Here is a 15,449-nt window from a genome sequence, read left to right on the forward strand (position 1 = left end):
CATGGGTTAACATTATTAATGTTATTATTATCATCATATATATATCATTATATCATTTACTCTAATGATGTCTTTAAACTTATTTTTTGTGTATGTTTTTGTTTTCATTCATCTTCTGTTATTTAATAGCTGTCCCCTACATGGTTAAGTTTTTGTGTATGTACTAGGTGGTTGGGTTGTGCCACACCAACACCTGACTCCCTATTGGCTGACAACTATCATCTTCTTCCTGCTTCTCCTCCAATCACAAGATGCGCGGTGCTGAGCGGTCATTGGAGACGGTCTTGCGAAGGCGGACTCCTCTCCTGATGGTGGTCAACATGTCACCGGACCCTTCTGCCCCCTCTGTCCCTGTCTGAGTGTCGGTGGGGCCGGTTGGTGGCAGGGCTGGATCATCGGGGAGGGCAGGGAAAGGAAACTGCCCCTCTCCAAGAGCGTGCGCACTGGCTACCAACTCGCCAATCTTCTCCACTAGGCTGTGCCGATTGGCCGCGATCATCTGATCCTCCTCTGATCCAGCCCCTGAGCCCGTTCCCATTGCAAGGCCCCCGTGCTGCTGGGCATACACCTCCAACGCCGCCCCTGATCCCCAGGCGGTGTTAGGCAGGCTGAGGCGCTTCGGTGAAGCCTTCACATAATCAAGCGCTCCCTGTGCGTCCTCGACTCCAGTGAAGAATACACACTCTTCACTGCCCACGCGCACCGGCACGCCACCCGTGTGCGCTCCACCTGCGTACCCACCTGCACCAGGTGAATGCGAGTCTCCGGGGACAGTGGGAGTTTTGACAGGCACAATGGGTGGTCGGATGGGGATAGGCCCCGCGTTGGACAGTGTGCGCCTCACGCCAGGCTTGGTAGACGGGGTTCGGCGGATGGTGGCAGTGCCTGGAGTACCTGCTCCACCTCCACCAGCTCCACCAGGTTGTCCTGGTATCCCATGAGTGCCGGGACCAAGAACCCCACTGGGTAGCCCGGCTGTGCTGGCTGGCCTCTTGGTCTGGATCATGCGTCGGTAATTCTGGGCGATGTTAGAGTGACGAGGAATGGTGGAGGACTTGTCGAACTCTGTCTGCCCATCAGGACCTTCAGCATCACCGTTCACTGAGTAGCAGTCATAATCTGAACCTAATGTGGGGGGAAAGGGGAGGTAAATTAGGAGGTAATGATGACATTTTAAGAGAAGCGATTGAGAGAAGAATTGCCATCACAACAGAGAGGACAGACTATGTACTGCGATCACATTATTGACAGTCAGCTTTATGACGCAGGAACACTTTCAATATCATTCAGTTTCATCTTTATATTGTCATCTGCCAGCTGCTGTCAGAATATACCCGTCATATGTTCTCCTGCTTGAATAATTAAATGGATAATAGTAAAAGTAAAAGCTGACTTTCCATAGAGCTTGTAAATATTGATATTTCATAATAACTGACAGGCTGACTTTCCTGAGGTTTTACAAGATATAGGATGATGAATGTGGCCAGGAGAAATGTAATAAGTGCGGGCTCTTTAGGACAAACGGATTAGAGTTTCACCTTGTGAAGGAATTGTGTCCTCAGAGCAGGATGGGGTTGTAGTTTCTGTGCTGTAGCCACTGGAGTACTGCAGGGAGTCTCTGCTGCTTTTCTGCTGCTCCATACTCAGACCCCTGGTCAGCACCATGGCCAAGTCACTGGCTGCTGGAGAAACCTCCTCTCCATGCTGAGAACAAACATTGGAATGATGCTCAGCCAGTGGTTTCAGAACTACTTTCAGACTCAGGAGAATTATCTCTGCCCTTTTGGTAATTACATGTGGGGTGTGTAAGACATTTTATGAGCTCTCACATTCGTTAGCATATTAGAATAGACACTAAATGTGGTAATAATCGACAGTTGAAGAGAATATTAAAAAGAACAAAAAAATAAAATGATTACACATGCTGACATTTCATGCTTTCATATTTATCTATGAATATACTCTCTTTTTACGATAATGTGCGATAATTCCTGTCAGCTGGAGCAGGAGAAACATTTGTCTGTCGCTCCAAAGCTGAGATAGAAACCAAAGCATAAATTCCTAAAATGTCAAGTTTTAAGAAGTGGCCAAGCGGTGGAAGGAGGACACACGGAGGCCGGAGTGACCTTCCCCTTTGTGTGTTTTATTTGAACTTAGCACAGACCAAAATAGATCAGGCTTGTTGCATTTTGTTTACTTGAACTCAATTCTAACCTATAAGGCACGAGCATGTTTGTATTCTTCTACATCGGCTTAGTATTTCTTGGCAGATCAGTCTTCAGCCGCACACACACACACTCAAAGATACAAAGATATTCTTCCACACACCAAGCCTAAGCTACTTCTTTGGTTCGTCCTGCTGTAACTCTCCTATAACTTCACCCTGCCTGTCAGTATCATCCAGCGTTACCTTAGCAGCAATGGTAGCCGGGGTCATCCTGGGTCTCTGTGCGTCATCGAGGTGTGATGGCCCGGCGTATCCCTGGGAGCCTGGTGATGCCTCGTTTTCCCTCAGTCTATCGAGAGGTTCCTTTCTTCTCTGAACCGCCGCTGCAGCCACCGGCTGCTCATACTGACCTGCTTTGGACCAATCCTGAAGAGGTGGGTCAAATTAATAAACAGGAAGTAGCAGGTAGGATTAGCATGAGAGACTTGTCCACTATCCAGCAGTTTGAAGCCCTTCATCTGAGTGCAGAGACAGGGGGCCTTTATATGTGGATTGGAGTGGGTGTGCGTGGGTGTACATGGGCGGGGGCCTTTTTGAGCGTTCCATTCTTCACATCCTGCTTAGTTTTGTCCAATCTTCAATCGGTGGATTGCAAAACTAGTGAGTGAGACGGGAGGCCAAACGAATGTGCATGCACACACAGCAAGTGGGGATGAACACTTTAAGGAAGCAAAGCAATGTGGTTATGAATGAGTTAATCAGGTGATGGAAATTAAATGAAAATAAACCCTGTACATTAACTGAAATGTATTAAACAGAAACAGAAGAAAAAGATGCAACTGAAGAATTGGAAGCGAATGGAGGACAAACCTTCCAGATAGGAACCTTTGATGTGGGAGAGGAGGAGCTGCATCCGGGGTTATAGGGTGGGGACGCAGGAACAGGAAGAATGACAGAGAGAGGCCTGGTGGAGCCAGAGTGAGAGAGAGCGGGGCGGAAGGTAGCGAAGGACGTGCCAAACTGCGGGATGAGAGACATAGTCACGCCATCAGAGAAAGAAAAAGACGGAGACAGAGAGAGAGAGAGAGAGAGAGAGCGAGAGGCAGCCAGTTGTGGTGGGGGACCACTGGGCCAAACACAGGAGAAGAAAAGCAACACATGTATTCACACACCTACAATAGTCACGGCATGAAACAGAGGAGCAGGAACAAATGCTTCTGCATCAAAATGACTCTATATGCAAACTAAGTGTAATTAGTCTAAGCTCTAAGTCAGTGAAGCCTTGAAAGTCTACATTCCACAGCTACTCTACATATTTATGTTAAAAGGTCATGGGATGTGTTAAAGCAGCCTCAAGCATGCATCTAAAACTCTGATGGATTTGATCTGACAGTCACCACTTCAGTGCAGCAGTAGACTATAGCACATAGTAACTTCTTGTGGAATTGTTCTGGATGTCTCGTCAGTCTCGGATGGTCCCTGGCAGAAAGGTTTAACGAAGCAGTGGTGCTCTGCTCTTTATCAGAGGTGGGGAAGTTCACCGGATGTGCATTTGCATAACCAGGGAGTTAGCCTTTGAGCCCTAATGAGGCCATTACAGCCCCCCCTCGCCCTTTGGGTGCTACTCTTGTGAATCAAAGTGCAGGGAACAATGTGAAGCTGCACATCATTGGCAGCCCAATAAATAACTGTTTTCTTTAACTTCAATGATTATCCAGGTACCACCTACTCCAATGAGGTGGTTACAGAAATGAAACTAAACCAACACACAGAACAGTTACAGTTACTGGTAGCTCTGCTTTTGTTGCAGGCAGTTCCACTGGTGTTGTTTGACGTGTCTGGTGCCCTGTTGAAACTGAGGAGTTTCAGAGATGTAAAAGAAGTTCTTGTGATTTTTCGTGGAACTGACTGTGTCAATAGGATTCATCATCTCAGACTTCCTGATAATTTGAATAATACTAAGTGAAGTTTGAGTGACTGTTTTGCTGCAGCCTCACAGTGGTTGTGCACGATTTAATTAAGGTCAGCAGTAGATCGGGGGCATGTAATCCATCTTGACAATGTGTGTCACTCACATCAGAGATGGATCACACACTTAATGCCATCAGATGGCTGTAAAGTGTGTTAATTAAGTGAAAGGGATGGCAGCCATATAGGCAAGCTGTTGAGGTAGATAGATGCTGCATGAATCAAACATGTTTTATGTGAGTGTTTGGTGAAAGGAGCACAGAATGTACGTATTCTGTGCACCACTGTTGACCTGGTCTGAGCTGGTGAGTGGGGGTATGATAGACCTTAAAAGGCTGTAAATCTTAAAATCCCAGTTGCTGCATTGCCAGTCACAGTCAACTGCGCCAACCTGTCCTACCACTGCAGAGAACCACCGAAATACACCAAAACACAAAACATGAGCAGGTGAGGAAAATACAATAATTTAATTTAATAATTAATAATTTCATTTCATTTTTAATAATTAAAAAATTTAAAGTAAGTCAGTGGTGTTTGAGTAGATGCTTGATACTGTACCACTGAAAAACATTCACTGCAGGAGAGCCCATTAAGCCCCCAGAGAGCTTCTGTCTGTGTTGTTGCAGGTTTGTGAGACCATGAAAGTCTCCCACTGTTTTCAAAAATCCATTAAACTCTTAAGCACAGCGCCTGCTGGCTTAGCGAGTGTAACCTATCATTTCAAACAGCAATTTTGCCCTAATTCTGTTCTATATCATATCATACCTCCGCAGTCGTTATAGTTGTTGCAACAATAGTTCCATTTTACCACAAATTAAGTATAGTCTTGTTCACTACTGCCACCAGAAAACACAAAAAATGTAATTCATTGTTGAATGAAGTTATATCTGCGAACCTACTGTACAGCAGAATAGACACCATCACCATCTGACACCATATTCTGACCAAATAGCAAAGGGGTTTAAACTTAATATGGACGCAATTCAATAATTTAACAGTTGTGTTTATTTATTGGCTTCTCTTGTGAAATAAACACACTGCCCCTACTACCCTGAATTTATGAAGATAAATTGTACCTGTTCTTTTCTTTTTGTGCCACACTTCAGTTGCATTTAACTGGTGATTTTGTGCGAGTGTTAAACTGCTGAGGACATCCAGTATGCTGTATGAATTCGAGTACTTACAGTGGTGGGGGAGCTGCATTCACTGACTGACTGGCATGTTTCGGAGGCCTCTGACGATGCTGAGCTGGATGACTTCTGCAGCAGAAACAGAGAGAAAAACACAAAGCTTTGCTCATGAATTTGTCAAAAACCGATCAATTTTTTTTCCAATACAATCTGCAGGTGCCAGTGAGGTGAACTAAACCTGGTTGATTTCCAAAAGAAGTCAGTGGTATGACTGGACAACATTACCAAACTACCTTTGAGCTTGTGTGCATGAATTTGCGTGTTTATCTTAGTGTGTGCGTGAGGCATTTGTACCTGGCTAGTGATGTCTGAGGGCATGGGCGAGGGGGGCTTGGAGTAGATGTTGGCATCCTGGGACACGAAGCCCGAATCGTGGGAGGAGACGCTGCTGAGGCGGTGCGCGGCGATGCCCCCCGGTGGTGGAGGCTGGTGCGGCAGGCTGCTGCGGTAGCGATAGGAGGAGGAGGATGAGGTGGGCGAGTGGGGCTGGGAACCTCCACCACCGCCACCAATACCACCACTACCGCCTCCCCCTGACGAACGGGAGGCACTACTGTGGGCGCTGTTGACGCTGCTGCAGGAGGGCGGCGGGGAAAGGTGCAGAAGAGCAGGGGAAGATGGAGTGATGGAAGGGTGAGGAGTGTGAGGAGCAGATCAAGGTGATGGATGCCAATGTGCAGTAAGGGGACAGTATTTAGAGGAAGAGAGCATGATTGCAGGGATGGTTTGATTTAGGAAGAGGAAGGTAAAACAAAATTTGCAAGATATGAAGGGTTGGTTATTGGCGAAAATGATAAATTGATGATTAGAGGATGCATTGGAGGATTTTGTGATTGGTTCACATGGTGAGGTGAAGTTCAAGAGTTGAGTAGTTCAGAGAAAATTGTTCGTTTGGCAGGTTAGCAAAAACCCGCGGTTAAAACAGAGCAGAGACCCCGAAAGGAAAGGAAACCGGGTAACCAGACACCCCGCAGGAGAGAAAGAGGGCAAATCACGAGTGCACACAAACAAGACACAAAAAATAAGACAGACAAGTGGGAGGAGAGGCAAGCGCAGAGAATGTTGGTGGTGGTAAGAGAAAGGAAGGGGGGGAGGGAGGGGGGGGGCAGGAGGGGTAGACAAAGAGTGTGTAAGCATATGAGGATACAGGGCGCACACACACACACACACACACACACACACACAATAAACACTGCAGGCAAAAGGCTGTGATCTTGCATGCCTTAGAGCTTCCCCTTCAGGGCGACTGTGAGTGTATGGCATGTAGAATCAGACACTGGTACACACACACACACACACACACACCAAGTGATTTTGTTTTCAGACAAAGAACTACAAAAATCCATTTTTAGCTTGCAGTATTCTTTTTGTAGTATTCATTTTGTTATTCACAGATTCTGAATTCCAGGTATTGTATGAATTCACAGCTAAAGAAAGCAGAGATTAAGCAAATGCCGATAATAGTTTTTACCAAAATTCTATAATTTGTAGCTCATAAAGCTTCATAGGGAAAAGTCATACTTCTACACAGTGGTTCTCTGTCTTAAGGATGTGGTTCATTTCTTTGGAGATTTCACTAAACAGGGGGTGATTGGACAAACGGTAGTGATGGACGGAGACACACAAGGACAGACTGACGGTCACAGTGACACTAATGGCTCCTCTTTCGAATACTCCGACAGTTTATAAGGCAAGCTGCTGGTTATGTCTGTGTGTATATGTGTGTATTTGCGTGTGAGTACCTGCACATGCTGCTCTTGCGGGAGCCAGAGCTGCTCGGGGATGAAGGGGGGGTCTGATAGGACCAGCTGTAATCTGAGCCCTTCAGATCCTTTATCACCTGAGAGAGGCAAAGAGACAAAGAGAGGGTTTAGAGGTTTTGCTCCTCAGCTTCTTCCTTCTTGTATTCTGCATGTGTGTGTGTGTGTGTGTGTGTGCTGCACCTGTTCACTAGCTGGGGGCAGTTTGTGAGGATCGGTGGTCAGCACAGTGAGGTCATCAATGATGGCCTGGAGGTGGGTGATCTCTCCCAACATGGCAATCTCCCCGTTCTAAAAAAAAAACAAGACGAGGCAAGGGCTCTAACTTCCTGCTGACCTCCCTGTCTTCCAATCAGACCATTTTTCCAAAACACATCATGACTGCAGTGCAGTGACACGGTAAACAACACCAGAAGCAGTCAGACATGACAAAAAGAAATGCTGTCATATTAATTTGAGTCATATTGCTTGATTTCTGTCATTACTTATTTTTGTTAATTGTATAATAACCATAATTCATCCATTATTCCTGAGTTGCATCCAGTTGCATCACACAGTTCACTTTATAGTGCCTGTTTGGTTTAGTAAATATCAAGGCAAACACAGGGTGCTTTTCATTACGCTAATTTATGCTTCCTCGCCTCCTCTCTCCTCCCATGACCCAGAAATCGCTTCCCCTTCGCCATCATGGAGGACATTTCAGTTCCTTAAATTCAGCTCAAGGAAACGAGGAGAGAGGAGGCGCAGGTGTCCTTCAGCTCCTCCTCCTCCTCCTCCTCACATCTCTCTCGCACCCTTGCTGTGAGAAGCTGAGACGCATTAGTGTAACGAAAAGCACCCATAGTTTCATTTAACTACATCTATCGCCACCACTCCATCTGTATTTCCTCACCACCACAGGCTGAAGGAAGCCAATGAAGGTGCAGAAGCGACCCCTCTCCTCCACGAGGGCCCGGCGCACCGCCTGCTTCTCTGTCTCCTCCATCAACAGGCACATGTCAGTCACATCCTGCATGGCGCTGTCCAGCTGAGGCTGCAGGTCCCCTCGCCCTGGGGTGGGGAGGACATATTGACGGTGAGAGGAGAAGAAATATGACATGGATGTCAGACATGACAAGTCAGATATGACATAGAGTGATACAGAGCGGACGTAGAGGATGGTGGTTAGAAGGTATGATGGAAAAAGAGGTTTTCACCAGTGGAGGATGGTGCACAGATAGTGTGAGACACAATATGGCCTTGATGGATTGTCTCTCCACCGGCCTCTGCTTCCCATAATGCACTGCTCCATTAGACCAGTGGCATACATTATGAAATGTAGACTGAGTGAGACAAAGTAAGCAGCAGCACCTTGTTTGATATGCTGGCTCTGTATCTGTTGTAACTTTTATGTGGAATCTCTTCTGAAACTTATATTAGTCATTATACTATAATGATATCGAATGTGTATTATTATCAGTAATAATAATAACAATAATAGCTGCTTGGGTTTATGTAGCGCCTTTCCAGAAACCCAAGGACGGTTTACATAGTGCAGCAAAAATAAAATAGAATAAAATAAATTTTAAAAAGCTCTTTTAGGTTTTTTTGGTCCGGCTATTTAGCTGCTAAATGTTTCACTATGTTTACCAGCTAGTCGATAACTGATGAGAGCGGGGAGCGTGAAAACAAAACTGTAAAGTTGCGAGCCATTAAAAAGAAAACAATGACTCAGAAAATACTAAAATACTCCACAGAACTGAGGGGATGATTCTCCTGTGTGGACTGTGTGGATGAGAAATTCTTTCCACATTGCACATAATAATTCGATGCCTTGATAATATAAGATAGTCATTATAGCAGCTTTAAATAATAGAGCGGTACGACTGCTTCGGTCTTACAGTGACATCTGATCAGTGTTAGAGATACTTAACATGTACAGCATATGTCTTATGTGGTAGTTTTATCACAGTTTTTGGGGGAGACACCCAAACTTCTATCCTTGTGTTGAAATGTAAATGTATTTCTAAAAAGTTGATCACAATGTGTGATCATGTACATATTTTGCTCTCTCTGTCACTGTGTCAGTCCACATCCAATCTAATAATAATGACAGTACAGAGCCAAGACACAAATGTGATCCGTCTTAAAAGTTCAGCACTTGATGACAAAAGGTACAACGTATAGGTGCGTAAAGTGCAGTGTAGAAAATCTGAATCCTATCAACTGTTAACAGAAAAATCCCATGAAATGAGTCTTTGTAGAGTTACAGCATGCAAAATGTGAGCAGAGACGTCTTTGGTCACGGAGATGGAATGAAGGAGCAGGAGAAGAGGTAACATGAGAGCAGAATGAAAGCCTGCGGTGTGACAACAAAGCTAACAGTAGCAGCTACAGGAGTCATGCAGGAGTCAAGGAAGAAGAAGTTAAATTAAATCATGCACTGTTGGGAGTGAGACTCCAACAACTACAAAACTATAGAAGCTGAACTCTAATCTGTCCCTGAGGGACAAAAGCTGAAGTGAATCATCTTTAGGAACTGCAGGTTTTTCAACTAGTTTTCAAAAAAATTCACAGGAGCACTAACGGCAGCTGGTCTCATATTTTTCAATGGAGAAAAAAAGTTTTTTTCATTTAGTCTTTTCAAATGTTTTATATCTATTACAATACTTCCTGTCAATGATTATGACACCAAAAAACCCCGTAGAAATCATGTTCCCAGAAGCGTTTTGATGCATTAAGTGGAGCTGTCATGTTGATAGACTGATGTCTATTACAAGCGAGGCTGGATAACCCAGTGGACAAAGTGTGCAGCTAACCCGAGGGCCCACACCCTCAGCTTCGGGTTTAACGTTTGGCACTTAGTTTGTGGTAATATAATTAATTTTACATTAATTGTAAGCATTACATGCACCACAAAAGCATGTTTAACCCTCAAATGAAACATTCCTGCATACTCCAGTCTTTAGAGACTTGTTTCTTACGTAACACAGATTAATACATTAAATTAATAAAACATTCTTTTCTGAATTTTTGCCCTCAAATGATTTTTAATTATTTATAGATTCAAAAAAATGTAATTAGATTATTATTCTATTATTCATTGTAAACTTTTGACCCAGCACGTTACATTTCATGTTTATTTGCTGTTTTGCACTTATACCCAGGCTACTGTAGCTGCTCAGTGACTTCACTTACCAAACATTATTTGGTCAGCAGAGAAATAAATCACTGTCTTGTGGTCATTGCAGCATGCCTGTGTGCACTGCTCATGGCTGCCCACTGTTTTGCAGCCAAGCTCACATCCTGTAAGCTATGACTGGCATACTAATACTTCAGTTACACTTCTAAAATATCTGATCTGAAGGATCAGAGGGAAACTTCTTCCTTTTTTGCATTAGTCTACACAGTATGAGTGACACAAGGCCGAACAGAGGATTACCTGCTGTTATCTACAACCCTCGTATCTGAAAATGACACTCCTACACACATTGGGACTCAGAAAAACATTACAAAAACAATGATTTTCAGCAGTTATCGAGCTCTGAGCTGTAGATTGTTAAAAACAAATATTTTGACACGGCTTCACAGGTAGATAGAGCGTAATGTGGTCTGTGAAGACCAGAGATATGTGTTAAAATAACTTTCTACTGTTAGTTTGATTTGCAGTGTACTTATGTGGTGCATTTCATGAAATAAATTCAGGCTTAATCAAGTTACCACAAAGTAATAACTCCTCCAATACATGTGGAGAAAGTGGATTAAAATAGGGGCCCACAGCTAATTCCAGCCCTGATAGATGAATCCAGCCCTGTTTACAAGACTCTCTCTGTTGCCCTGAAGTCAACTTTCATTTCATGTTGTAAAACAAGTGCCTAATATTCACAGAAATGTTTCCATGGGAACTCTAGTTAATGTAGTGATAACCACTAGTGATACATGCTTGTGTGGAGATCTGCAGGAGAAAGTTGGGATTGTGACTACAACAGGAGGTGATGTGGCAGAGCTGTGGCGAGCGATAGGCTGATACTTACCCTGTATCTCTATTACAGGGGGACAGATACCACAGGGAGAGGGGGGGGGGGACAGAGAGAGACGGTAGCAGTGAGAAGGGGAGACAGCAAGAAGGAAGCAAAATAAGGACAGAGAAAGGGGGGGGACAGAGAGAGAAAAGGGGGGAGAGAAAGAGAGAGCAGAAATAGCAGAACTCATTGTTAAGGTTAGTACAAGGAAGCAATCACAAGACAACCAAAGTGCCACAAATTGGAGCAAAATAACACGGCTGCAACCAAAAACTAAATTAGAAATAATAATACCACCAAGCATCAGCACTGACGTGGCTAACCAGACAATCACAAACATAACAGCTAAGGACACTGCACTGTTTCACTGTTTCACTTTCACCAAATGTATTATGTATGTATGTACGTATGTATTACACATCCCATTAAAAACAATAATAATTTGAATTACACAGCTCAGACTTACAGTCACGAGTTGATTTTACCAAAAGACAGAATATATATACATAAAAGAATATTATTTTGACATTTACTTTACACAGACATGTTGCATTTATGCGTTCATCTGCCTGGCAACTGAGTGGAAGCAGCCCCAGAAAGAAAGCACTAATTATTGGTTGCTGCATCGCCGAGTGAAGAGTTTGGGGACAAATGAGAAAGGAGCTGCAGTACTGTTTAGCACCACTAGATGGCAGAAGACACCTACAATTCATTTGACCTAAGCTGCATAAAGTCTGCGGTTCTTGACCTCCGTGAATGAATCCATTTTCTGTGTGTGTGTGTGTGTGTGTGTGTGTTGACCTCAGTGTATTTTGAGTCTTTCTTGTAATGTCTTTATCTTTATCAGATGAACATATGATCCAGTTTTGGCTCAGAGGATATCGTTGCTGATGCCGATATCAGTAATGTCTATAGTGTCCGATCACACAGGAAAAATGAACTGAATGTCAAAATGTATCCAGAGCTACATCATTTGAGTTATACAGAAACACCCTTTGATACTAGTGACCTCCAGTGACCTTGCTAAACGCTATTTGACCTCTACAGTGTGACCTTCTGTGTGAATAGAGCCTGAGCTCAGCTGTTGGACCGCTGGCTCTTACCTTTGCGCGCCTTCTTCTGTAGTTTCATGGTGTCAGATGACTTCTTCTTGATCTCGTGCCGTGACCTCTTGTACTCTTGAAACAGGATGAACAGAGGTGTTTTAGTAACAGGGATGTACAGCACACTGTGTGAAGCCTGTTTTGCATCTCAAATGTAACTTGCATTGGAAAGTGACTAAGAAGCTCTCTGATGCAGAATTTAACTTTCCTCTATTCAATATCAAGCCGTAAGATGTCACAGTGTCATCCTAATTCTGTGTGTGCATCACTATTCATGACAAATGAGATCTGTTTACAGCTTAAAATAATACAGCTCATAATCAGTTATTGATTTGTGAGTCTTTGTAACACAAACAATCATAAATGAACAGAATGGCATCAGTGAAGTGCAGCTGTAGTCGGTCATTTCATTTCCCCGTGTGGGTTTATTTAGCGATGATGGAGCAGGATGACAACAGTCATCAAACTGTCCAATCAATGAGTCCGTATGACTTCATGCTACCAGCTCTTTGTTATAAGTCAGTGTGAACATAAAATGGAACAAAACTGTTTTTAACAAGGTCTCGACCAACTACAGATGTGAAAGCACCCTGACAATAGCGCTGCATTAAAAGCACAGTTTTCCCATTCATTTCAACCACTAGGTTGGCACATCGGAGTACCTGACACAAAAGACTCCACTGAAAAAAGGTTAGAGTTTACACTGGCTCAGCTTTTAAAACGCCATCTGGGAAGGTCTTGCATTGACAAATCAAATACTTAAAACACACTTTCCTGGAGGCTTACCTCGTAATGTGAATGGTGAAAATAAACAGTTTGCCTCGCAGTTGTTGAGGTAACGACATTCGACAATTGTAAATCATTTGTCATAGTATGAGGAACAAAAATGCAGGATTAGGGTCTGATGCGCCTTAAAAATCGTTAAAGTACACACCAAAACTGGGCTTTGTGGATCATATTACATTAACTCACCCGTGGGCCAACTTCTGTTTTTTAATGCAGTGCTTTTTTTGGTTTGAAGAGGTAACATAAGGGGAATAAGCCTTTGGAATTTAGTGAGATGATTATTCTGGATAACTGATCATTGAGGGATCTACTGTCTGATCACACTGGTTTCTTTTCTTCTATCCAAACCTTCACAGTGGTGACTCAGTCATGCGAGAAAGTAGGTGGCTGCTTTAAAGCTATTTCAGCAGAGAAGAAAAGGAGCTTGAACTTAGCAACGCGGCGGTTTCATCAGTTAGCATCACAGCCTGCAATGTGCAAGTACCTTTGGCGTGATCCTTGTCCAGCTGGTTGGCCGTCTTCTTCCAGTCCTCAATCTTGTCCTGGAGAGGGGTGATCAGGCTCTCCATCAAAGCACTGTAGGACAGGCAGAGATTTAAGTGGAGTGTGCACAAAATACGTGACAGCTTAGACAGATACCAATAAGTACAGATTAGTTTCCTTCAGAATCAAACCTAGGTCTAGTATTTCCATTGTGTGGTGTCTTGAAAAGACACTGACTCAGTGTAAACAGTAGCATATTCCAACCTCCAAGATCCACTGAAACTGAGAAGCTACAGTATATTTCTGGAATGAGATCATCATGTAAATTATCTTCATGCGTCGTTCCACTTCACAATTTGTGTGTCTGGAACACTGCAACCCCCCCCCCCCCCCCCCTGTCCAGACATACTGTACATACATACAGTAAATGTACATTATTGGAACATGTGCACAGATGCTTTTAAACTGACTTCTTCAAAGTGAACCCCCCCCCCCCCCCCCCCCGCCACATTACCACGGTCATAGATCATCATCATCATTATCATCACCATCAATGTAATAGCTTTTGCCATGGAAAAGTCATTAGAGAGTGTGGAGAATGAAGGAAAAGGCAAACAATGGTTGAAAACAGACTCTTGGTGAGGTTTCCAGAGTGGCTTGTGGAGCATGCCAATGGTTGTATTCTTTTATAGTCATTTAAATATATAGAGACAGAGCAATGTTCCTGATGGAAACCATACAGCGGACGAGAAAACCTCACCACGCATTCATCCCATGACCCTAAAAACAAGGTCAGCTTTAGATGAAAGCAACACATGAGGTTTGACTTCAGAAAAAAAAAAACCTGATGGGCTACAGAGTAAGATCGACAAAGGAAGGAGGTCAAGAAGGACGGCAACACTGGGAAGAAAAGAGAGGAAGGAAGGAAGGATGTGTATCTTACTTGGTGAACTGGCGAAGTTTGGCCTCAATGCTGCGATGCCTCATGCACATTCTGGTCAGAGCTGAACCAATATCTCTGGTTGCCCCTGGAAACATAAAAAAGCCCAGTTCATGTGATGACACACACACACACACACACACACAGACATATACTGTATACACATACAGATGCTACCAAACAGTGTCATCACACATTTACCACAGAAGGCACTTTTTTGCTCCACAGAAACCACACAAAGCTGTGATCAATATTTACATTACAGCTATTAGTGAGCTGCGTTAAGTAAATGCTGGTAAAAGCATTGCATTCTTCAGGCGGATGAACAGCTACCAAGCTTTTGTATCATTTTACATTCAGCCGGTGTTTACACAAGACACTGATCTGCCTCTTGCAGACACTCTACACACTCCAGCTTCATCCAAATAAAGCAGTGTCTCGTGAGTGTGTGTTTGTGCGAGAGCCAACTGCTCAGGGACCCAGTTTCGTGAGCAGCTAACCTGCAACTGTAAACACCGGTCTATTTTAAGGCAGAGTAGGTCCGTGTGGAAAAAGCTGACCCCTGAGTTAAAGTCAGTTTAAGAGATTGCAGACACTGCTAACTCCCAAACAAGGTGCTCAGAGCTGCTGCCACCGCCGTACAGGTGGAGAGCCAACCAGAAAAACACGATTACAGCTTCGCCATCATGCTCTGTATTTAAAGACTATCCAGCAGAGGTAAGGCTTATACAGTATACTGTGCCTAGAGAATACCATAATCACTGCTGCCACTGAAATGTACACACTGGAAAATTCAGATTAAACAGCAGCCAAATGGGATTTCCTCGAGAGACACTGTTTATCATAAGGGCTTAGACAGGCTTACACTGTAAAATGCAGGGAGTGCAGGGGGAGGAAGGGCGTTATTCTAAAATGTTATGCACCAGATTAATATTTTCATCCAAAACTGAACAATCCAGTGTTTGACAAAAAGGGGATGGTGACTTTTCCATAATGATTGGTGACACAATTTCAGAATGAATATGATGTAACTTCTTCAGGGAAATATACT

The 15,449-nt window shown here is 43.7% G+C and overlaps 1 protein-coding gene across 1 annotated transcript in view; it reads right to left on the reverse strand.

Annotated features, from left to right (window-relative positions):
- Window positions 1–244: 244 nt before the first annotated feature.
- The window catches only part of mtss1lb (MTSS I-BAR domain containing 2b), a 65,517-nt gene continuing 50,312 nt past the window's right edge, over window positions 245–15,449 (reverse strand). The window contains exons 2-12 of the mRNA XM_070830959.1: window positions 14,402–14,486; window positions 13,460–13,551; window positions 12,190–12,264; window positions 7,978–8,135; window positions 7,269–7,376; window positions 7,068–7,165; window positions 5,620–5,899; window positions 5,320–5,394; window positions 2,411–2,593; window positions 1,539–1,704; window positions 245–1,125 (exon numbers count right to left, since the gene is read on the reverse strand). Of these exons, the coding sequence (XP_070687060.1) occupies window positions 245–1,125; window positions 1,539–1,704; window positions 2,411–2,593; window positions 5,320–5,394; window positions 5,620–5,899; window positions 7,068–7,165; window positions 7,269–7,376; window positions 7,978–8,135; window positions 12,190–12,264; window positions 13,460–13,551; window positions 14,402–14,486 (2,201 nt within the window). The remainder of the gene's footprint in view (window positions 1,126–1,538; window positions 1,705–2,410; window positions 2,594–5,319; window positions 5,395–5,619; window positions 5,900–7,067; window positions 7,166–7,268; window positions 7,377–7,977; window positions 8,136–12,189; window positions 12,265–13,459; window positions 13,552–14,401; window positions 14,487–15,449) is intronic.

This window comes from Pempheris klunzingeri, chromosome 1 (genome assembly GCF_042242105.1).
Source record: "Pempheris klunzingeri isolate RE-2024b chromosome 1, fPemKlu1.hap1, whole genome shotgun sequence".
Lineage (NCBI taxonomy): Eukaryota > Metazoa > Chordata > Actinopteri > Acropomatiformes > Pempheridae > Pempheris > Pempheris klunzingeri.